The sequence below is a fragment of the Schistocerca nitens genome, chromosome 7, assembly GCF_023898315.1.
Source record: "Schistocerca nitens isolate TAMUIC-IGC-003100 chromosome 7, iqSchNite1.1, whole genome shotgun sequence".
Classification (NCBI taxonomy): domain Eukaryota; kingdom Metazoa; phylum Arthropoda; class Insecta; order Orthoptera; family Acrididae; genus Schistocerca; species Schistocerca nitens.
This window is the reverse complement of record NC_064620.1, coordinates 59,400,430-59,424,471: the sequence shown is the minus strand read 5'-3', so window position 1 is coordinate 59,424,471 and position 24,042 is coordinate 59,400,430. Positions and strand designations below refer to the sequence as shown.

General features: G+C 41.1%; 1 protein-coding gene across 1 annotated transcript in view; it reads left to right on the top strand.

The window, feature by feature from the left end:
• The first annotated feature begins 2,357 nt into the window (after window positions 1-2,357).
• LOC126195469 (ras-responsive element-binding protein 1-like) overlaps window positions 2,358-24,042 on the top strand; it is a 33,554-nt gene continuing 11,869 nt past the window's right edge. Inside the window, exons 1-7 of the mRNA XM_049934097.1 lie at window positions 2,358-2,389; window positions 3,737-4,193; window positions 9,276-9,593; window positions 11,892-12,242; window positions 12,686-14,475; window positions 14,696-15,110; window positions 21,531-22,081. Coding sequence (XP_049790054.1) covers window positions 2,358-2,389; window positions 3,737-4,193; window positions 9,276-9,593; window positions 11,892-12,242; window positions 12,686-14,475; window positions 14,696-15,110; window positions 21,531-22,081 — 3,914 coding nt within the window. The remainder of the gene's footprint in view (window positions 2,390-3,736; window positions 4,194-9,275; window positions 9,594-11,891; window positions 12,243-12,685; window positions 14,476-14,695; window positions 15,111-21,530; window positions 22,082-24,042) is intronic.

Here is a 24,042-nt window from a genome sequence, read left to right as displayed (position 1 = left end):
GCTGTGAGATAAGTAACGTTGGTCGTTTACCTCAGGGACAGAGAGGTCAGCAGCATGGCCACTAAGCTATTAGAGAATGTGAGAAGGGGAATCATTTCTTGTCTCTCTTCCAGTACTGACAACTGACAGGCATGCGCGACTCGTACCGATAAGACGCTGTGGTATAAGTTCTAACGTGGAAGTAACATGCAAATGCGGTACGTATTTTTAGCAAGGAATATGGAATTAAATTAAGGCTATTATAATACAACGCAGTGAGTGTAAGAAAAATGGCGTTCGAAACATGTAGTTAATATTTTTGACCGCGTGTCATATTGTACAGTGCATTTAAATTTAAGTAAAGGTACTGTTGTTAATCAGTTAATCATTCATTCACACAGGCAATACAACAAAACGTCGTTAGGCATGCGTTTCGGGATATTTAAGGGTGCTTGCAATATGAAATAAATACACTACTGGCCATTAAAATTGCTACACCAAGAAAAATGCAGATGATAAACAGGTATTCATTGGACAAATATATTATACTAGAGCTGACATGTGATTACATTTTCACGCAATTTGGGTGCATACATCCTGAGAATTCAGGACCCAGAACAACCACCTCTGGCCGTAATAACGGCCTTGATACGCCTGGGCATTCACTCAAACAGAGCTTGGATGACGTGTACAGGTACAGCTGCCCATGCAGCTTCAACACGATACCACAGTTCTTCAAGAGTAGTGACTGGCGTATTGTGACGAGCCAGTTGCTCGGCCACCATTGTCCAGACGTTTTCAATTGGTGAGAGATATGGAGAATGTGCTGGCCAGGGCGACAGTTGAACATTTTCTGTGTCCAGAAAGGCCTGTACAGGACCTGCAACACGCGGTCGTGCATTATCCTGCTGAAATGTAGGGTTCCGCAGGTATCGAATGAAGGGTAGAGCCACGGGTCGTAACACATCTGAAATGTAACGTCCACTGTTCAAAGTGCCGTCAATGCGAACAAGAGGTGACGGAGAAGTGTAACCGCCGGCCGCGGTGGCCGTGCGGTTCTAGGCGCTTTAGTCCGGAACCGCGAGACTGCTACGGTCGCAAGTTCGAATCCTGCCTCGGGCATGGATGTGTGTGATGTGCTTAGGTTAGTTAGGTTTAAGTAGTTCTAAGTTCTAGGGGACTGATGACCTAAGATGTTAAGTCCCATAGTGCTCAGAGCCATTTCTGAGAAGTGTAACCAGTGGCACCCCATACCATCACGCCGGGTGATACGCCAGTATGGCAATGACGAATACGCGCTTCCAATGTGCGTTCACCGCGATGTTGCCAAACACGGATGCGACCATCATGATGCTGTAAACATAACCTGGATTCATCCGAAAAAATGACGTTTTGTCATTCGTGCACCTAGGTTCGTCGTTGAGTACACCATCGCAGGCGCTCTTGTCTGTGATGCAGCGACAAGGGTAAACGCAGGCATCGTCTCCGAGCTGATAGTCCATGCTGCTGCAAACGTCGTCGAACTGTTGGTGCAGATGGTTGTTGTCTTGCAAACGTCCCCATCTGTTGACACAGGGGTCGAGACGTGGCTGCACGATCCGTTACAGCCATGTGGATAAGATGCCTGTCATCTGGACTGCCGTTGGGATCCAGCACGGCGTTCCGTATTACCCTCGTGAACCCACCGATTCCATATTCTGCTAATAGTCATTGGATCTCGATCAACGCGAACAGCAATGTCGCGATACGATAAACCGCAATCGCGATAGGCTACAATCCGAGCTTTATCAAAGTCGGAAACGTGATGGTACGCATTTCTCCTCCTTACACGAGGCATCACAACAACGTTTCACCAGGCAACGCCGATCAACTGATGCTGGTGTATGAGAAATCGGTTGGAAACTTTCCCCATTCAGCACGTTGTAGGTGTCGCCACCTTGTGTGAATGCTCTGAAAAGCTAATCATTTGCGTATCACAGCATCTTCTTCCTGTCAGTTAAATTTCGCGTCTGTAGCGCGTCATCTTCGTGGTGTAGCAATTTTAATGGCCAGTTTTTTAATTCGCCATGAAGTGTTCCGAATGGTGGTGACTTTTGACGATCGCTGTATTAGGGGTCAGTGGCCAACTTACCGCGTCCTTTCTGTAGCTATTGGGGACTCATCAACATACTAATTTAAGTAGGTTACCAATTAATAAGATTGGTACATATGGGGCCTGGGGAGCTGTCCACTGTATTAGTATTGGCTCTTGAGCAACGAGGTTTGATGACCACTGGTCTAATTACATATTACTAGTCAGTAAATCACCATGGTTTGAGGTCAACATCGAGCTGTAGCTTCCAATAACTATAGGTAACTGTCTAAGTTCAAAGATTGCAATGGCACGCCATATCCGCGTGGACCGTGCCCAGTGAAGCAATATTACCTTGTGTACCGGTATGAAATGAGCGTTAAGATACAAATTTGTCGACAGGGAACATTTGTTGTGAACGAGCCTTAATTTTTTTTTTGTGTGTGGTTGGTATGACATCTGTAAAAGATATTTACTATACATCAAGTTATGGAACAAACAACATCATATGTTTTCATCGTGTTAACAATGTCGAATTTTGTACCAGAAAGTGATGACTTGCGGAAAGCATTAATTTTTTGTTTTCATTTGAAAAAAAGTGCTGCAGAGTCGTATCGAATGCTTGTCGAGGCATATGGTGATCATGCTCTATCAGAAGCAACATGCAAAAGATGGTTTCAACGGTTCAGGAATAATGATTTTGATGTAAGAAATGAAGGACTTGGATGACCACCAAAAAAGTTCGAAGACGCCGAATTGCAAGCAATATTGGATGAAGATGATATTTTGAGTCAGAAGCAAATGGCAGCAATGCTAAATGTTGCACAACAATCAATTTCTGACCATTTCAAAGCTATGGGAAAGGTCCATAGTGTGGAAAATGAGTGCCACATGAATTGAATGAAAGACCGAAAAACCATTTGTCAAATTTTGCTTCAAAGACATGAAAGAAAATCAATTTTGCATCGAATTGTTACTGGCGATGAAAAATGGATTTATTTTAAGTATCCTAAACGGGAACAATCGTGGGCTAATCCGGGACAACCACCAACATCGACTGCAAAACCAGATCGATTCGGCAAGAAGACAATGCTCTGTGTTTGGTGGGATCAGAAAGGTGTGGTGTATCATGAGCTTCTAAAACCCGGTGAAACTGTGAATACTAATCCCTACAGACAACAAATGATCAATTTGAACCATGCACTGATCGAAAAAAGACCAGAATGGGCCAGAAGACATGGCAAAGTAATTTTTTTACACGACAATGCACCTGCACGCAAAGCAAAACTGGTTCGGGATACAATCAAAACACTTGGCTGGGAGCTGCTACCCCACCCGCCGTTTTCACCAGACTTGGCCCCTTCCGACTCCCATTTGTTTTCATCAATGGGACACGCATTGGTTGAGGAACACTTCGATTCTCACGACAAGTCGAAAATTGGGTGTCTGATTGGTCTGCTTCAAAAGACGAACATTTCTATTGGCGTGGTATCCACAAATTGCCAGAAAGGTGGTCAAAATGTATAGAAAGCAATGGTCAGTACTTTGAATAAAATGTTTTTACTTTTCAATTCAAAATTAGTGTTTCATTTTCACAAAGAAACGCTCGTTTCATACCGGTACACCTGGCAGCTGTTGAAATCTACCTGTGGGGTGAGAGCTTACCCCGAGCGGCTCTGCTTCTAGCAGCGACGGCGACGGCGACGAGTGTGCGGCCGCCGGCGCGGGCGCATTCGGCTGCCCCGCGTGCTCCGCGACGCTGCCGTCGCAACATGCGCTGACGCTCCACCTGCGCTCGGAACAGCACCGCGGCGGCGGCTGCGGCGGCGGCGCGGGCGCGCCCTTCCCCTGCGGCGTCTGCGGGAAGGCGCTCAGCTCGGCGTCTTCGCGCGACCGCCACGCGCTCGTGCACTCCCGCGAGAGACCCTTCCAGTGCCGCGTGTGCGGCGTCGCCTTCACCACCAACGGCAACATGCACCGCCACCTCCGGACGCACGATGCGGCCCCGGAAGCTTCGCCCGCCTCGAAGCGCCGGCGCGAGTCCTGCGGCAGCAGCAGCAGCAGTAGCGCCGGCGGCAGTAGCCGCGCGGGGAGTACCAGAGGCTCGTCGCCCCCGTCTCCGACCGTGTGCAACAAGCGCAAGGTGGGTTTCAGCTCGGTAGGAAGCTGACGGCTTCACAAGGAGGGGACAAAAGTCACGGGATACCAATATGCACATACACAGATGGCAGTAGTATCGTTTTACACGATCATACTTGCCAACCTTAAAAAATCAGGAGATTCAGTTTTTAAAATCAGGAGATATGAAAGATCAAAAGGCTGTGGCTCATTTTTGTATACACCTATGTTGTTGTTGTTGTTGTTTTCTTCAGTCCTGAGACTGGTTGATGCATCTCTCCATGCTACTCTATCCTGTGCAAGCTTCTTCATCTCCCAGTACTTACTGCAACCTATATCCTTCTGAATCTGCTTAGTGTATTCATCTCTTGGTCTCCCTCTACGATTTTTACCCTCCACGCTGCCCTCCAATGCTAAATTTGTGATCCCTTGATGCCTCAGAACATGTCCTACCAACCGATCCCTTCTTCTTGTCAAGTTGTGCCACGAACTCCTCTTCTCCCCAATTCTATTCAATACCTCCTCATTAGTTACGTGATCTATCCATCTAATCTTCAGCATTCTTCTGTAGCACCACATTTCGAAAGCTTCTATTCTCTTCTTGTCCAAACTATTTATCGTCCATGTTTCACTTCCATATGTGGCTACACTCCATACAAAGCCCGCATCTCGTGGTCGTGCGGTAGCGTTCTCGCTTCCCACGCCCGGGTTCCCGGGTTCGATTCCCGGCGGGGTGAGGGATTTTCTCTGCCTCGTGATGGCTGGGTGTTGTGTGCTGTCCTTAGGTTAGTTAGGTTTAAGTAGTTCTAAGTTCTCGGGGGCTTATGACCACAGCAGTTGAGTCCCATAGTGCTCAGAGTCATTTGAACACTCCATACAAATACTTTCAGAAACGACTTCCTGACACTTTAATCTAAACTCGATGTTAACAAATTTTTCTTCTTCAGAAACGCTTTCCTTGCCATTGCCAGTCTACATTTTATATCCTCCCTACTTCGACCATCATCAGTTATTTTGCGCCCTAAATAGCAAAACTCCTTTACTACTTTAAGTGTCTCATTTCCTAATCTAATTCCCTCAGCATCACCCGACTTCATTCGACTACATTCCATTATCCTCGTTTTGCTTTTGTTGATGTTCATCTTATATCCTCCTTTCAAGATGCTGTCCATTCCGTTCAACTGCTCTCCCAAGTCCTTTGCTGTCTCTGACAGAATTACAATGTCATCGGTGAACCTCAAAGTTTTTACTTCTTCTCCATGAATTTTAGTACCTACTCGGAATTTTTCTTTTGTTTCCTTTACTGCTTGCTCAATATACAGATTGAATAAGATCGGGGAGAGCCTACAACCCTGTCTCACTCCCTTCCGAACTGCTGCTTCCCTTTCATGCCCCTCGACTCTTATAACTGCCATCTGGTTTCTGTGCAAATTGTAAATAGCCTTTCGCTCCCTATATTTTACCCCTGCCTAAGACAACTGAAAAGTTTTCCTTTAAGGCGCCACAAAGCTATATAAAAAAAAAAAAAGAAAAACACATAGAAACTACCGTCCGTTGCAATAGAAAATGACCATTTTTTCAAAATGTCTGCGATTTCTTCTTTTTCCTTTTTTGCCATTAATCCGATAATTGCGACAGTTTTTGTCCTTCCGCAGCAGTATTTTTTCGCTATGATGCTATCCGGGAACATTTTCCGGAACAGGTGACTAGCACTGTCAGCGCAATTAATCGGCAAATTATGTTCTAAAATAAAAGATGTAAATAAACATTCAGCATTTATCACTCCATCACTTTTTTGTCGCTGGATTCCAGTTTTTTATTGTTATTGACGCACTTCAAATTGTCTCGGTGCTTTTTTGTTTCCACATGTTTGGAAACATCACTTTTTCCACCATGTGATACACAAATATCACATCGGCAAACGGTACAAAAAGCGAACAACGGGCCTTTCCTCGACTCGATAATGCACGGAAACAGTTCCGAAAATTGTTTTAAGAAGACGGAGTTATATTTTTTGGCCATGTTTAAAAACAAAGCTCCGAATCAAAACACTACGACAATATGCATCAACACTGTGCACTACCGAGGTTACTACATGTGCACTACGGGACACGGGTACATCTTCGACAGAATGCGTGGGAAAGAGGAAATATAACTATCGATATATAAATCGCGCGCGACATCCTGATTTCTATAACCCTTCGATATGTATTGATTAAGGTCTACTAATACGCAACGAATCCCTGCAACTGGCGGGAGCGGGGGGGGGGGTAGCGGGGGGGGGGGGTAGACTGAAATGGCGGATTTTCAAAACAAATGTCGTAGGTTGGACGATAACTAGTAAAAATCGGGAGAAATACTGGAATAATCGGGAGGCAGGAGAAAAAGTGGAAAATCGGGAGAGTTGGCGGGTATGCACAATGTATAAAAGGGCAGTGCATTGGCGCAGCTGTCATTCGTGGTCATGTGATTTGTGTGAAAAGACAGAAGTAGATACCCTCGGTGTAACAAAATGGTTCAAATGGCTCTGAGCACTATGCGACTTAACTTCTGAGGTCATCAGTCGCCTAGAACTTAGAACTAATTAAACCTAAGGACATCACACACATCCATGCCCGAGGCAGGAATCGAACCTGCGACCGGAGCGTTCGATCGGCTCCAGACTGTTGCGCCTAGAACCTCATGGCCACTCCGGCCGGCCTCGGTGTAACAAAGCAGCTTAAATCACTTAATAAAGGCAAGGCCTCCGGTCCAGATTGTATACCAGTCAGGTTCCTCTCAGCGTATACTGATAAAATAGGTCCATATTTAGCAATTATATACAACCACATGCTCAGAGGAAGATCCGTACCTAAAGACTGGAAAATTGCTCAAGTCACACCAACACCAAAAAAGGGAAGTAGGAATAATCCACTGAATTACAGGCCTATATCACTAACGTCCATTTGCAGTAGGGTTTTGGAACATATACTGTATTCGAACATTATGAAGTAGGGTTTTGGAACATATACTGTATTCGAACATTATGAAGTACCTCGAAGAAAATGATTTACTGACACATAGTCAGCACGGATTCAGAAAATATCGTTCTTGTGACACAACTAGCTCTTTATACTCATGAAGTAATAAGTGCTATCGACAGGGAATGTCAAATTGATTCCATATTTTTAGATTTCCAGAAGGTTTTAGACACCATTCCTCACAAGCGTCTTCTAATCAAACTGCTTGCCTACGGAGTATTGCCTCAGTTGTGCTACTGGATTCGTGATTTCCTGTCAGAAAGGTCACAGTTCGTAGTAATAGACGGAAAGTCATCGAGTAAAACAGACGTAATATCCGACGTTCCCCAAGGAAGTGTTATAGGCCCTCTATTGTTCCTGATCTGTATTAACGACATAGGAGACAATTTGAGTAGCTGTCTTAGATTGTTTGCAGATGATGCTGTCATTTACCGTCTTGTAAAGTCATCAGATGATCAAAAGACTTGCAAAATGATTTAGATAAGATATCTGTATGGTGTGAAAAGTGGCAATTGACCCTGAATAAAGAAAAGTGCGAAGTTATTCACATGAGTACTAAAAGAAATCAGCTAAATTTCGATTAAGCGATAAGTCACACAAATCTGAGGGCTGTAAATTCAATTAAATACTTAGGGATTACACTTGCAAATAACCTAAATTGGAACAATCACATAGATAATATTGTGGGTAGAGCAAACCAAAGACTGCGATTCATTGGCAGAACACTTAGAAGGTGCAATAGGTCTATCAAAGAGACTGTGTAATCCTCCAAAGGAAGCTAAGTTTTGGGGCCACGGGGATGCGTGGATCTGTGTAAACCTGGCACGAGGATGCGTGGATCTGTGTAAACCTGGGGGTCTGAGTGATCAGCCTCTCTTTCCAAAATATATCTCTTTCCTCCGTGAGGAAGAAACTAACAGTTCTGAAAACTAGAAATAATTTTTTTTTTCACTTTTAAATGTGTCTATTGGTGGTACTGGAATTTCATTTCGTGGAAGTAAGAATGCTGGCCAGCTATTTTAGTCTTCTTGTAGTTTTTAACACTGCAGATAATGCATTTGTTTGGCTTGTAATAAAATCAGGAGAGTTTTACCACACTACAATAATATCGTCACTATTTCATCACAATGTTATTACATCATCCATCATCACTATTTCAGACTGATTATTGGTGGTATCATCATCCTGGTGAGTCATCTTTGAATTGTGAAATTTGGGTCTTTCACTGAATTCAAAGTTATGTATAGGTGATAACACTGTGAGGCATTTTCGGTTCCTAAATATAACAAATAAGTAACTCAAACCCATACAAGATATGAATTAGAGCTTCAGGTAATGCCGTAACTAATGACTATTACAAGGCAAATTTGAATTAAGATCATTTCACCACACTCACAACAAAAAAAATCAACTTTAGCAGTTCCCTATAGTTATGTGGTACAGAACACAGCGGATAAATGACAATGGTGCATTATGTTTTGTAACACTGTGGTTTGGATGTGCTGCTGGCTATCTTGATGTTAATTTTAACAATGGAAAATCAAGGATAGAATAAAGACAGTATTGTGTAATGGATAGATTGGTACTCATCATATAGTGGAGATGTTGAGTTGCAAATAGGCACAACAAAAAGAGTAGCAATCTAACATTTTGATATTGTTGTCTTGATGTTAATTCTCTATGCTCTATTTAATCTGTCAAGTTACAGCTAGTGAGGCCCATTTAAAAGTGCTGCTGTCGAATCTATATGAGTGCCCATTAATACTGAGCAGAGAGAACAAAAAATCAATGTACTAATAATTTAGCTGCATAAGCTAACCAGTTCAACCATATTTGTGATTTGTAACTGACACTGGTAAATTGCAGATGGCAATTCAGGATCCCATGATTTCAAAAAATACTGTAACAAATGATTTGCTGTTTTTTCTGCCAAATTTAGTTGTATTTTTCATAGCCCAATAAGTATTAATTGCTCTGTTATTGTAGTATACTATAGATATCGCTGTCTTCCTGTATTATCTAAATACAAAGCAAATTTACAGAGTGCAGCATGTGACACTCTGACCTGATCTCTCATCTTGTGGCAGGTGGAGGAGGATGGAGATGCCTGTGAAACTTCCATCAGGCAACGATTACGTGGTTCCGTGGGCACAGGCTCGCCCGAAGATTTAAGTGGTGATGGCAAATTACAGTGCCCAGTGTGTGAGAGACATGAATTTCCTTCTGTTGTCTCACTTGAATTACACATCAATAAGATGCATCCAGGTACTGATACACCATTCTACAAGTTGCATCAGCTGCAGGACAACAAAATACGCTGTGATATTTGTGGCGCTGCTTTCCGCAATAGTCGTGACCTCGATATGCACAGATATGCTGCTCATGACACAGTTGTCGGATTTCAGGTAAGTCACAATATAACACATCATCTACGCATGATTTTTTAAATTGGTTTTCCAATAATCAAATACTCCTTGCTGTTTCTCTGGTGCTGTGTTGGTCATTGCAGATCTTCAGAAAGTGCCCTTTTGCTGGTCATAAAACTATTAAATTATTTTAAAATGAGTTTTCTAAGCACTAAATTCGTTAAACATAACGCATAAGCAGGTATGACCAGGTCTGTGTTTTCTCTTTTCTCTTTCCTTCTCTTCACAACTCATCTTCATTTCCTAAATAACATAGATTTTGATGATCTTAATCCTGGTGTTAATTCTCAGTATAGCACAAGACATGAAAAGAGAGAAATTATTAAATTAATTATTTTTCTGTTACACTATATATAGTGTAATGTAACAAAGTGTTGTTTGCTAATGGCTATAGTTATACTTTACTCCTTCAGCACGCTGATGAAATATATGAATTTGCTAACTGCACCAAGAAGTATTCTGCAGGTCTTCTGAATATCATACTTGGAAACTCACACAATTTGTTTACAAAATCTTGTGTTCTTGTTAGTCAGTCTTATCTTATTGCTATATAGACATAATGTTGTAATGGATCTATATTCCAGTGCAATGGTACGTGAGCAGTTTCAGAGACTTTGAGATTATATAATTAAATAGCACATTAGTAACATACATGGTTGAGGAAAAGTTTTCAGGTTTACAGACCGGTGGCAGTGTTGACACTGTGCCATTTTAAGACCACCACCTGGCTGGAAACCTGAGAGCTATTCACTTACAATATATGCTGGGAGAGCCTACATTCAATATAAAAGATGAAGGGGGGGAAGTTTACAGTCTAACATGGCACATCGGGCATACAACAAGGACTACTAATCACTTAGGAACTGGAGGTCACAAATGGCATGGGAGGACACTAAAGTCATGAGAGGATGTTTTCACGAGGGGCGTCGCTATACAAACATGGCTAGCTGCATGTACCACGAAATGGCTGAGATGCATTTCATTTATTGTGTGGTCAACTGGAATGGACGAGAAGCTGTGCAGTTATATCGTGCAAAAAATCCCACACCACTGATGTCTCAACACCCCCCCCCCCTCTCTCCTCCCCATCTGGTGCATTGTGCACAATAATTGCATCCATTTCATTTCCAACATGTCAAGGCATTGCAATCGGGAGACTACAACAAGTGCATGGGATTTGTCTGGTGCTTTCTGCACGAATCCGCTGCAGACCGAAGCTTCACAGCAAGTGCCCTCTTTACCAGTGAGGCTACATTCTCACTTGAGGATGTGATGAACATTCACTATCTGTGTACATGGGTGGATGTGAACTCACATGCTACATGTAAGCATGCCTCACATGCAAATTTACGCTTAATGTGTGGGCTGGCATCATTGGAGACTGTTTAATTGGGCTACCGAACCAACTTCATGATTGCATGTATCTCATATTCATGTGAGAGGTTTTGCCAGGCATGTTGAATGATGTTCCGAAGCCTGTTCAAAGCCACATTTGATTTCAGCATGATGGATACCCCGCGCATTTCGACAAACAAATGAGGGCATATCTGCTGGCAACCTTTCCTGACTGATAGATTGGTCACAGTGGCCCAGTTGCATGGCTACCACAGTCACCTGATCTGTCCCCAATTGACTTTTTCCTGTGGGGGTATGTGAAGGGCCTTGAGTATGAAACATCTGTTACATCACCGTAGGACAGAGTGGGCAGGATTGTTATGGCAGCAGGATGGCTTAGAGACACACCAGCAGGGTGGATTATAGATACACCAGGTATCTGCATTATTGAATGCTGGATCAATGAAAGGAGTGTCTCGATGCAGCTGGACAAAACTTTGAGCATCTCCTATAAAGGGCATTCATTTGTAGCATGTGACTAAATAACTGCAATGCCATTTAGTAGTCCAGGATGGCATTTGTGACCCTCAGTTCCTATGTGATAACTGATCATTGTTGTTTGCCCGATGTGCCCTGTCAGTTCGTAAACTTTTTTTTCTTAATCATCCTTTATATGGTTTTGACCAAACTGGGTGCACTGCAATCTACATCACTTAAAAGAAAACTTGGTCCCCTCACATTTTTCATGCCAAGTGAAACAGGAACCATTTTTTGTTGTTAGTAGGTCACTTACTGCCACAAAATTAATTTTCAATAAGGTCTGGATCTTGAGTGTAAATGGTTATTTGTTGCAAACAAAGAATCTTCTACACTGAATTTTTATATTTTTTAAAAATATTTAATGTATGTAATTCACAAGTTAAATTTTTGTCATTTTTGCAGGACCTCACTTTTGTTGACTTCTCCAGCTCAAAATTTCCACATATTGCCCGTGCTGTGTGTGAACAATCACTGCACCGGCCATCGAAAGCAACATGTCCAAGATTCCAGTGCCTCCACTGTCACCGATCCTTCCCCTGCGATAGTGCTCTTAAGATTCATATACATGCTGGCTGTGGCTTGGCAGCGACGACTTCTTCAGATAGTGCTGAAAGTGATGGTCCTACTGATCTCAGTTGTCACTCAGGAAGGCGGCAAGTCTCTCCATCAGAATCAGAAGATGAAACACCTGAAGAAAAGAAGAGGCATGATTTCTTTTCATGCCTTGATCTCCGTAATAAAGTATCATCTCAGGTAAAAATAAAGACAGTAAATAAACTTTGTGTGTGTGTGTGTGTGTGATTTTTATTTATTTTTTTTTTTTTTTTAGTAAATGTGTAATGTGATAAATAGCTGCAGTAGTTTCATGATTTAAAAGTGCCATTTCATTAGAATGTCAGAGTGGATGTTCTTATTTGGTTTTACAGTGAAATACTGCTGTAGGGTAGGAAACAAACAGTATCAGTCTTAAAGGCACTGGTTGTTTTTTTGGTGGTAGTGGTGGTGGTGGTGGTGGTGGTAGCAGCAGCAGTAGTAGTAGTAATAATAATAATAATAATAATAATAATAATAATAATAATAATAATAATAATAATAGTAGTAGTAGTAGTGGTAGTAGTAGTAGTAGTAGTAGTACTGATGCCACAAAGAGATTATGGTTCACATTTTCAATAATATATTTAATCAACTTTTTCCAGGTGCCTTATGAAACACCTTCACCAGGACCTCAGTTCAAGGAAGACAGTTTGGAGCAACCTTCTGACTTTTCAAACTTTGATCAGTCACCACAAATGGGCACTAGAGATTTGGCAGATATTCAGAGCATGATCTCTGTAACATCAGTTGGTGGGATATTGCCAGAGCTCTCCAAATCCCCATCTCCTCCTCCTCCTCCTCCTTCATCATGCCATAGTGCCAGTGGTGATCTCACACCTCCAGATTCAGCTGTCAAAGAAGAGGAACAACAAGATCTATTTGCTGCAGAGTTTCGACGCATGAAGTTGCGTGGGGAATTCCCATGTCGACTGTGTGATGCAGTTTTTCCAAATTTACGAGCACTCAAAGGTCACAGCAGAGCACATTTGTCAGCAGGATGCTGCAATGTGTGTCCGTTCACCCACTCTGATCGCACCATTCTTTTGCGGCATATGCGATCTCACAATGGAGACCGCCCTTATGAATGTGCTCTATGCAACTATGCTTTCACAACGAAGGCCAATTGTGAGAGGCATCTGAGAAATCGCCATTCCAAACTGTCTCGTGACGATGTGAAAAAATCTATTATTTATCATCCCTCTGAGGATCCTACAAATGATCCAGAGCTGCAGGGGAAGATAACAACAAAATTAGACGTAAAGAGGAGTCTTGTATTTGCATCTGGCTCATCAGAAGAATATGGCACTGGACATCTTCTGAGTACAGCATTGTCACATTCCAGACCTGATATCACCAAAGAGACCACTGAGGAAGTGAAACTAGACATTCCCATGTCATTGCAGGAAAGATTACGACCCACTGCTACTACTGATACTACAAACAATGACAGTGTAAAAACACCATTACTAATAGATAAACCAGACAAGATAGAGGACCCAACTATTTCTTGTAACACACTACCACAGGTATCAGAGGAGAGTCTAATGTCTGTGACTGTGAAGAAAGAGGAAAATGAAAATGAACATGAACCAGAGGCAGAGGTAGAGCCTGAAGATGATCAGCAAAATATACAAGACAAAGAAACACTAATCACTTTCACAAACCAGTTTTCCAGTTTAGTCAGTCAAAGCCAAAGACCTATATGTGCCTCAGCTATCACGTGTGGTGCAACACCATATGGTAGAGACGTAAATTCACCATTGGATCTCAGTATGGATGCCTTGGACTTGCGCAAGAAGAAGAAGAAGGAACCCTCACCATCACCTCCCCCATGTCATTCACCATTTCCTTCAGCAGATGATGATGATGAAGATGCTGAAAAGCCTCAGGATTTATCCAAAAAGTCTGCTACTCCTGTATCATCTAGTCACTACACTGACAAAATCCGAAAATCTCTCTTTGGATCACAGGTCAAAGCTGAAAATCAAGTCCCCTTAGTAATGAGCAATAGCCCTGGCTCCATTTTGGCACAGCATATTTTGAATACAGTCAGCAATCGTGCTTCAAATCTCCCACCTCATCTTAACCAGAATCCTCCACAGTCACCCAATACAGATGTTCCTGCAACCAGATACTTTCCACAGTTTGGTTCACCATACATATCATCTATTTTCCCTTATTTTTTGATTCCCTCACCTTCTAGACCAATCTTTCCTCCCACATCAAATTTGCAGGAAGTGGAAGAAATGAAGGAACGTTTGCTGCAAAAGGAATTAATTCGTGAAATACGGCTTACTTGTGGTGGAAAAGTATTAAGTGCAGTGCCTGGAAATGAACAGATTAATAGACACCCACAAACTTTCCAAGACTCTTCAAATGATTTCAGTAGCAGGTAAACTAGAGCACAGAATGTTTGCTTAACTAAATAAACTTCTGATAAGTGACACATTAAGATACTTTAATTAATATTATCAAATTTTTAACTATGGGGAACAATGCTGTACCAGAACCCAAATTGTATCATATTGTGTACTTTGTAATAATCCAAATAACTATAAACACTACAGCAGGAGTGACATAGACTAACACAGACTTAATATTCTTTTTGCCAGGAATGCCAGTATGAAGTTGAAGCAGGAAATTGACACCAATGTTCCTGTCCCCGTGGCTGAAAAGGCAGATATAATACATCACATGCCACCAAAACCAGTTACTATATCCCGGGATCTACCTGCTGTACCATCATCCTCTGTAAAAATGGTGATCAAGAATGGTGTTCTGATGCCAAAGCAAAAGCAAAGAAGGTACCGCACTGAGAGGCCGTTTGCATGTGAACACTGTTCAGCACGATTTACACTCCGTTCAAATATGGAGCGACATATAAAGCAGCAACACCCTCAGTTATGGAGTCAGCGACAACGAACAGTGGGAGGACCAGGAAGGAGGCCACAACCACCTCCGAATGTTACGTGCACTGATATGCAAGATGTGCCCCATCTTCTCACTATTCCACGACCAGTTACAGAGGTGAGAGCTCCAAGTATTTACTTTATAATTTAGTTGCCATTTCACTGTCTCAGTTCCTTCTCACTACTTTTTCTGCATTACACAAATTTAAAGTATTCAGCAGTACATGTTCAGTCAAAACCATGCATAGGATTAAGTAATTACATCACTGCACTATTAGCTGGTTTCACATTCTACTTGAAACATTAATAATTGCTTTACATTAAAACATTAACTACTTAAAATTTTCAAATAACTACTGAAACAGCGTGTGATACACTGAAGAGCCAAAGAAACTGGTGTACCTGTGTAATATTGTATAGAGCTCCTGCAAGCACGCAGAAGTGCCGCAAAATGACATGGCAGGGACTCCACTAATATCTGAAGTAGTGCTGGAGAGGACTGACGCCATGAATCCTGCAGGGCTGTCCATAAATCCGAAAGAGTACGAGGGGGTGGAGATCTCTTCTGAACAAAACATTGCAAGGCATCCCAGATATGCTCAATAATGTTCACGTCTGGGGAGTTTGGTGGCCAGAAGAAGTGTTTAAACTCAGAAGAGTGTTACTGGAGTCACTCTGTAGCAATTTCGAATGTGTGGGGTGTCACATAGCCCTCCTGGAATTGCCCAAGTCTGTTGGGATGCACAATGGACATGAATTGATGCAGGTGATAAGACAGGATGCTTACGAACGTGTCACCTGTCAGTGTCATATCTAGACATATCAGGGGTCCCATATCACTCCAACTGCACATACCCCACACCATTACAGAACCTCCACCAGTTCGAACAGTCCCCTACTGACATGCAGAGTCCGTGGATTCATGAGGTTGTCTCCATACCTGTACACATCCACCCCCTTGAAATGAGACTTGTCCAACTTGGAAATATGTTTCCCGTCATCAGCAGTCCAATATCAGTATTGATGGACCCAGGCGACGTGTACAGAAGCTTTGTGTTGTGCAGTCATCAAGGGTACACAAGTGGACCTTCAGCTCTGAAAGCCCTTATCAATGATGTTTTGTTGAATGATTCGCATGCTGACGCTTGTTGAAGGCCCAGCACTGAAATCTGCAGTAATTTACGGGAGGGTTGAACTTCTGTCACGTTGAATGATTCTTTTCTGTCAGCATCGGTCTCACTCTTGCAGGATCTTTTTCTGGCCACAGTGATGTATGAGATTTGATGTTTTACTGGATTCCTGATGTTCCCAGTACACTCACGAAATGGCTGTATGGGTAAATCCCCACTTCATCGCTGCCTCGGAAATGCTGTGCCCCATCACTCGTGCGCCAACTACAACACCACGTTCAAACTCACTCATCTTGATAACCTGCCATTGTAGCAGCAGTAACTGATCTAACAACTGCGCCAGATGTTTGTTGTCTTACATAGGCATTGCCGATGACAGTGCCGTGTTCTGCCTGTTTCCATATCTCTGTATTTGAATACGCATGCCTATACCAGTTTCTTTGGTGCTTCAGTGTAGATGGGTGACTGAATTTTTCAATACTTCACAGTAATCTCACTGTTTGATATGATACTCGCCGGCCATTGTGGCCGAGTTGTTTTAGGCGCTTCAGTCTGGAACCGTGCGACCGCTATGGTCGCAGGTTCGAATCCTGCCTCGGGTGTGGATTTGTGTGGTGCCTTAGGTTAGTTAGGTTTAAGTAGTTCTAAGTTCTAGGGGATTGATGACTTCAGAAGTTATATCCCATAGTGCTCAGAGCCATTTGAACCGTTTTTATACGATGCTTGCATAGTGTTAAAGCTGAAGCAACTATGTCCCTCGGCAATGTAAAATTCCTGCTGCATCCATTTCAAGAAATGACAATTACCGTAATCCCCAGTTTGCCTTCATTTCTCCAATTTACAAACCATTGCTTAGAGATGTATAAAATTTGGCATTTATTTGCAGTTTTTTTTAAAAGGAGTTGGCAACATGATCCACTGAAGTTAGCACATACCTTACATTACATTTTTACCTCCGCCAGATCTCACACTGAATGTACATATCTCTCCAACCAATAGTTAATTATGAGTATTTTCTCCAGATGCACAATGTAAAAGAAAATATGCACCTTTCTCATCAGCCATACCCTAATTCATATGAACCTACTGATATCATCTAGATACATATATATTTATATAATAGAGGGAAACATTCCACGTGGGAAAAATATAATGAAGCAACCTTGGATTGTGAAAGCTGAAATTTGTGTTTTTTATTGTCTCTATCAAGATACCAATTCATTTGGTAAGTTACAGCATCTTTGTTTTAGATATACATATATATTTATGTTTATCTAACACATTTTGGTGTGGCGTTGCTTAACTCTCTGCTGTGAACTCCTCTTGCAGTTGTGCTTCAGCTGAATATCCACATTACCTAAAAGTCTTCATATACAGCTTACACTACACTAATATCACTTTCAGACTATGTGCAAAATACTGAAGTTGCTCTTCAAAGATCTGGAGTTTTTACAGTACTTCTACATGCCTTAATTGCATTTGTTGCTTACAATGAAAATCAACTGTGATTTTCATCTTCTCACACCAATTAATTTCCCAAGATTCGGAGAGAGGTTCTGTTTTATGATGGACATGTCTTTTACAAGCTTTGATCAGACATGATTTAAGAAAGTAGGAACTCTAATATGTCTGAAAGAAAATAACTGGGCACTTCTGCAAATCGTCTCATTAATTCAAGTGCACCATCGTTTTTGCTGCACTACTGTTTGCCTTTAGTGCAGATAAACTTCAAAAAGTAATTTAGTGATATTCAGTCATTAGACAAATTTAATAGAGCAAGTTGGAAATTAGGTCTGACAATAAGGCTGAAGTAATGTACAATAAAATACATCAAGAAGAGAATTGCACAATGAGTTCAGAGAATAGCTGACTAATTCTTGTATTCAGAGCAACTGAAAACAGTGGAAGGAAAAGAGATAAACAGAAGGTAAAAAAACATCTAAAGTGCTTTTGGGAATGCAAATAAAATTTTCAGTATTAAACACATGATGCATTTGAAAGAAAACTTTACACCCAGTGTGTAGTAATCAGTTCTAACTTAACCACTGAGACATGGACTTTAAGCCTCACTAAGGAGGAGGAGAATCTTCTGGGATATGGAATGAGTCAAGGTGTACATTAACAAAACATAAGGAAATCACAGAAACTTAATCTGTATAATGTATTCACAATAAACTATCACTGTATTGCCTAATGCAAATTAATATGTATCTCACCTAAATTTAACAAGTAACCTGTTCCTGAAAATACCTCCATCTATCCTTTCATTTTTCTGTATGGATATGCTAATGCCATACTTCTTATTGATGAGGCTTCTAATGTTTTGATGGAGGATACTAAAGGCATTTTATTTAATATCCATGGCTTTGTCCAAGCTGCAGTATTTCATTTCACTAGCAGCTGTTTCAACTATAGGTATACTTATTCTGCAGCTATGTCTTTCAGAAAAAATATTTGTGGGATAATATGGATACTGCTTTAGTCATACTGGATACTTCTGAAAGTTAACCATGCAAGTAACCTCTTAGCAGGAGGATACAGGTGCAAACTATGCCGTGTAAGATATAACTGAGTGTGACATCCATCACATCCATGTGTGAACATTCTCTTCCCTGAGTGACTTTCCAAGCTCTGCATTACCTTGCTCCACAGAATGCATCATCTGTGCTTATCATACCACTCAGTTACATATCCTTGACAGTAGTGGCAGGAGCGTCTCAGCAATGTACCAGGTGTGACCCTCAGTTGCATTATTAAGGTTACAGCCTAAAATGTTATTTCCACCCCATTATTATTACATGATTTTATTCCCAAAGATCCTTCACCAAGAGCCTGAAGCATAAGTCATATTATGGAGCCCCGCCCTTGTCTAAAAAATATTACATCCCAAAGAGTTCTGTATCGTTTCTGACATTCCCCCCCCCCCCCCCCCCCACTCCCCTCCAATGGCTGCTACCTTACAATAAGACTTTCTTGGTCATCTTAAAATGATTCTTTCTACATTTAGCCAGCATCCTATGCTCCTTACTCTCAGACCAGAACTTCTTGATTTGTCTGAATGCTTTTGTCCAGTCTTCAAACCATTTAACACTACTGGAGACACAGGCTGAAGCTATAAGACTTGTGCCATCTCCTGGTTCTTTTAATTGATTTTGAATGCTTGACTGTTATCCAGCCTTCTAGTCTAGACCTGACATTACTCCTGCAAACTGCAGCTTTCAAAAATTATTAATTCTTCTAGTAGTATTGCCAAATCAGCTTGAAGTTTCATGATTAAGTGCTATTTTTCCAGTATTATGTAGCAGTAGTGGCAAGCATAATTACTCATGCAGTTTATATTAAAACACTCACATAAAAATCATTTGAAGACCATTTTTAAAGTGAGGGGGTTCACTAATGAAGAAATGCAGTTTGGGAATTACTAGGCGAGACAGTAAAATAAGATACCAATTACAGTGAAACCCTGCTTTTACACTTTTCAAGTGACTTCAAAAAATAGTATAAAACATGGGACAATGTAAAATGTGGAAAATAACATTTTCATGATACATGTACGTAACAGGCACCAAAAGACTTGTCAGGGACTTATTATCTAATGAAGCTTTATTATCAAATAAAAACTGCTGATGTAACTGGAAATAACTGTCTGGGAAGTAGGAACGTATGACTTAATTTCATACGTCATAATTGATGTTTTTGAAAGCCTGTAGCTGTCATTCATTATTTAAATAATGGAAATACTGCACTAGTCACGTATTTTTTCATGCTTAGCATGACGCTTTTCAAGAATTTTTTCTTGTTAAGTGCAAATATGTAAATAAGCATTTTGTATGGTGGTTGAATATGTGTTATTCTGGGACTCTTGCACTGTAGTCGTCCTTCTCACTGTAGTCGTCTTTCTGATGTTATCAGGTACTGTGCCTCATCAGTTGTGTGGAAAACCACTCACACATGCAAACTATCACTCACATTGATTGTTTGTGTAACCTCACAAAAAATACAGACGTAAATACTGCAGTTGACAACGAAAATAAATTCTCAAAACACGTTTTGCTTAGGATGAATAAAATACATAATGACAGTGTCACCTAGTGTTCCAAGTGGCCATGCGCCGAAACACACTAAATATGGTATGACAAAGGTGCCACGATATCACAACAAGCGTAAAACTGTGTCTGCGCAGTCGTGATAGTTTGGAAATGGTTGTGATTGGTCATGATATCTTCATTCAAATGAACCTAGTAACTCGTATCAGCCACCACGCCAAGCAGAGTAGCGGTGGGAGACACGGTATGAATTGTTCCAACTTTTACATGTTTACTGGTTTAAATTTGCTGAGTAGAGTGCCCTGGTGTCAAGAAATTTAACCACATAATATTTGTAAATGCTACTGGATGGCCAACATCATGCAGGTGTCATTTTTTCTCCGCAAACATTTTTTCGTAATGCATAAATTGTGGGAAAACCATAAATATGTTGATGCAAAATCAGGTGCAAATTAACATTGTGGGCATATGAAATTTGACGGGACCAGTAAAAAAAATGTCATAAACGGCACAAAACTGTTAATTCTAGGAACATAAAAGCGGGGTTATACTGTATTAGGAGAGACAAGAAAATAAAAACTTGACCAGGGAACATACGGGAGTCGAAGGTGTAATTATTATAGTAATCAAAACTAATTGGAGATGGGCTTTGGACATGCAGCTTGGCAGATGGATGGCATATGGACCAAGGAAGCTGATTCAACAAAGTGAGTGGTTGGCATCAGAAAACATCTTTGAGCAATATGGACCCTAAAAACTGTAACGAGAAAAGTCTGGGATGTTGATGTCAAATTGATGATGGGTGATGATAATGGTGATAACAACAGTATTTGTGCAGAAAATTGTGCAAGGGCAGGGACAGTGGCAGCAGCAGCAGCAGCAGGAGTAGTAGTAGTAGTAGTAGTAGTAGTAGTAAAGGTTTTGTCATGAAGGGCTATTGTGGGGTAGGGAAAGTGATGTCAAATGAGTGAGGTATACAGAAAAACACTCTAACGATGTACATTTAATTCAAATTCACACTCCACACAATCCCTAGAGCCATGGTTGTTGGATGCTGTAGTGCAATACAAACATTCAAAATACACTGGACAGCAGATGAGGAAACTATCCCTTCAGAACATAATCTAAAGTCAAGAAATGCTTATGGTGAGACCACATCTAGGTATATCGACTATCTTATTGTGTCCATAATCTAGTATATACCACTTTGGTAATACAATGTGCAGGTTTATTTTATAACCACTTTGCCTTGTTAGCAACACATACATTGATTCATTCTAAATGTCTGATGGTTCTCCTTCTTGATGAGAACTCGATGAATCAATAAATCAGTTATTCAATAAAATTTTTAATTATCCACAGGTTCTGAAGGAGCAGCAACGGTCTACATCCAGCAACAACTGCACAATCTTCAACAGTAGCAGTGTTACTTCCACTGCTACCGTCACTCCCACCACTAGCATAAATATTGCAGCAACAGCAGTGGTGACTACCACAGGCACTACAGTTGTTACTCCAGCCACTTCCATGAGGAATGAAGATAACAGTCACAACACTAATAATTGTGGTTCAAAGACTTACATCTCAGATGAAGTGAAACATGCAATTGCTCAACAGCTGAAATCAAAATTGTCTGTATCAGCTGATGATGCAGATGATGAAGCTGAACTGGTCATTGATGAGAGTGAGCAGTCCCCGAACCCAACTCCGCAGCCTCCAGTTCCCTCTATTACAGTTGTGTCACCAGAGGAACTGGAAATGAGAGCAGGAGTAGGCACAGACCTTGCAAGTGTCTCCAGATTGCTAGATGCAGCAAATCAACAAACCCATGCTTTCCAGCGATATTTCAAACTGGAGGACAATAGTGAGGAAGATGAGGATGGCCTTGTTGCTGGAAGCAGTGATGAGAACAGGTGAGCATACATTGTACAGAGAAAGATGGCTGCTGTTGTGTAGATTAATTTTATCTTTATTTATCTGCAATGATTAAGTGTGAAGAACATGTAAACTACTCCTCCTTCACATGTGCGAGGAACACATTTCCATAAGTACAAGATTCATCCAGATCTCATTTTGTTTTCTTTCAAAATTCTTTTTGTGCCTGCATAGGGTATCATGTTCAACTATAATTCCACATTTTTGCTGCCATGTTAGTACCAGCCTGTCCTACTACAAGTAACCCTGTAGCCGTCAACTAAATACACAGTACATTTACAAGTTCTTTCTACAACAGCTATTTCCAACCCAGATAATATCCACTTTATTGTGAGACCTGCGGCACCACTCATCTCTTTTACTGCAGTATTTAGCATTCAGTTTGAGGATGCAGATTATTGTTTGATTTCAAAGCATGGCAGATAGATGTCATTGGCTTTCGTGAAATAATGTAGTGTCAACTCTATCTGTACAACAGATTTGTTTACAATTTTTTTAAAGTACTTGTGTGTGTCTCACTCAAGTTGATAAACTGGAATACCATACTGTTATAAATAATTACATTTTGGGCAGTTTATTGTTAGCAAAACATCACCCAGTGTTGATGATGTAAGGAATTGCGCTTTCATTTGGAGCGTTTAAAGATGTAGGCACCTGAATTCAAATGCAGCCTTTCTTTAAACTATACTCACAGATTATTGAGCAAATTTACAATATAGTAATGTGCAATAAGTGATTAAAGGTGTGCGAAACAGCTGATGTTGGGCATATTGGATTAAAGAGAAAAATTAACTATAAGAGCCCTTCTGTAAGCTGGGTTTCACATTTGGTTGACTGCTGACAAAAAGTAAATGAATATAAAGGTAAAAGTTTGGACAGTTTTAATATGAATCCATATTCCTATCTAATACTACAAACAAGATGTGGATCCAACAGTTCATTCCAGAATTAAAACAGTACTTCAAACAGTGGGTGAAACCAGTGGTCCTCCACTAGAAAGAACAAAGGCAGTTTCACCTAGTGGACTGCTTATAATGAATGATTTCAGGAATGCAACATAGAATGTTCTGATAGATCATTTTACAAATGGTAAATCAATAGCTGATGAACACAACAAAAGCATTCTGTTCCATTGGACGAAAAAGAACATCTAAGGAAAGTCCTGAACTGCAAAGAGGTGGAAAAATCAATTTCTTCACCTTAATGCAGCCACTCACAAAAGATTTAGCAGTGAGAAAATAGAGGGCTTTGAAGTATAAATTGTTGGAATTGTCACACAGAAGATCACAAATAGCACATTCTGATTTTTACCTGCTCCCACATCTACGAGGGTCAGTCAAAAAGTAATGCCTCCTACTTTTTTTTTCTACGTTTAATTGTCAGGAAATTTAAATGCAATTACATAGGTTGAAAACCACAACATTGAGGATCATTTTGTCATTTTTCAATGTAATCTCCGCCCATCTCTACAGTTTTGGTCCATCTTTGAACAAGGGCATGTATCCCAGCACGGTAAAAATCACAGCTCTGCTTCCTAAGCCATTGACGCACGGATGTTTTGACGGCCTCCTCATCTTCAAAATGAATCCCACGATGAGCTTCTTTTAGTGGCCCGAACAGATGGAAGTCTGATGGTGCCAGGTCAGGGCTGTATGTCGGATGAGGCAAAACTTCCCATCCAATTTTGACAATCTCGTCAGAGGTGTGACGACTGGTGTGTGGTCTTGCATTGTCATGCAAAAGAAGAACATCTGCCATTGATTTTGTTGGGCGAACTCGCTGAAGACGTGCTTTAAGTTTTTTGAGGGTTGTGACGTATTGAACAGAATTTATTGTGCATCCCTGCTCCAAAAAATCAACCAGAATCACACCCTCTGTATCCCAGAAAACTGTTGCCATAACTTTCCCTGCCGATCGCACAGTTTTGAATTTTTTCTTC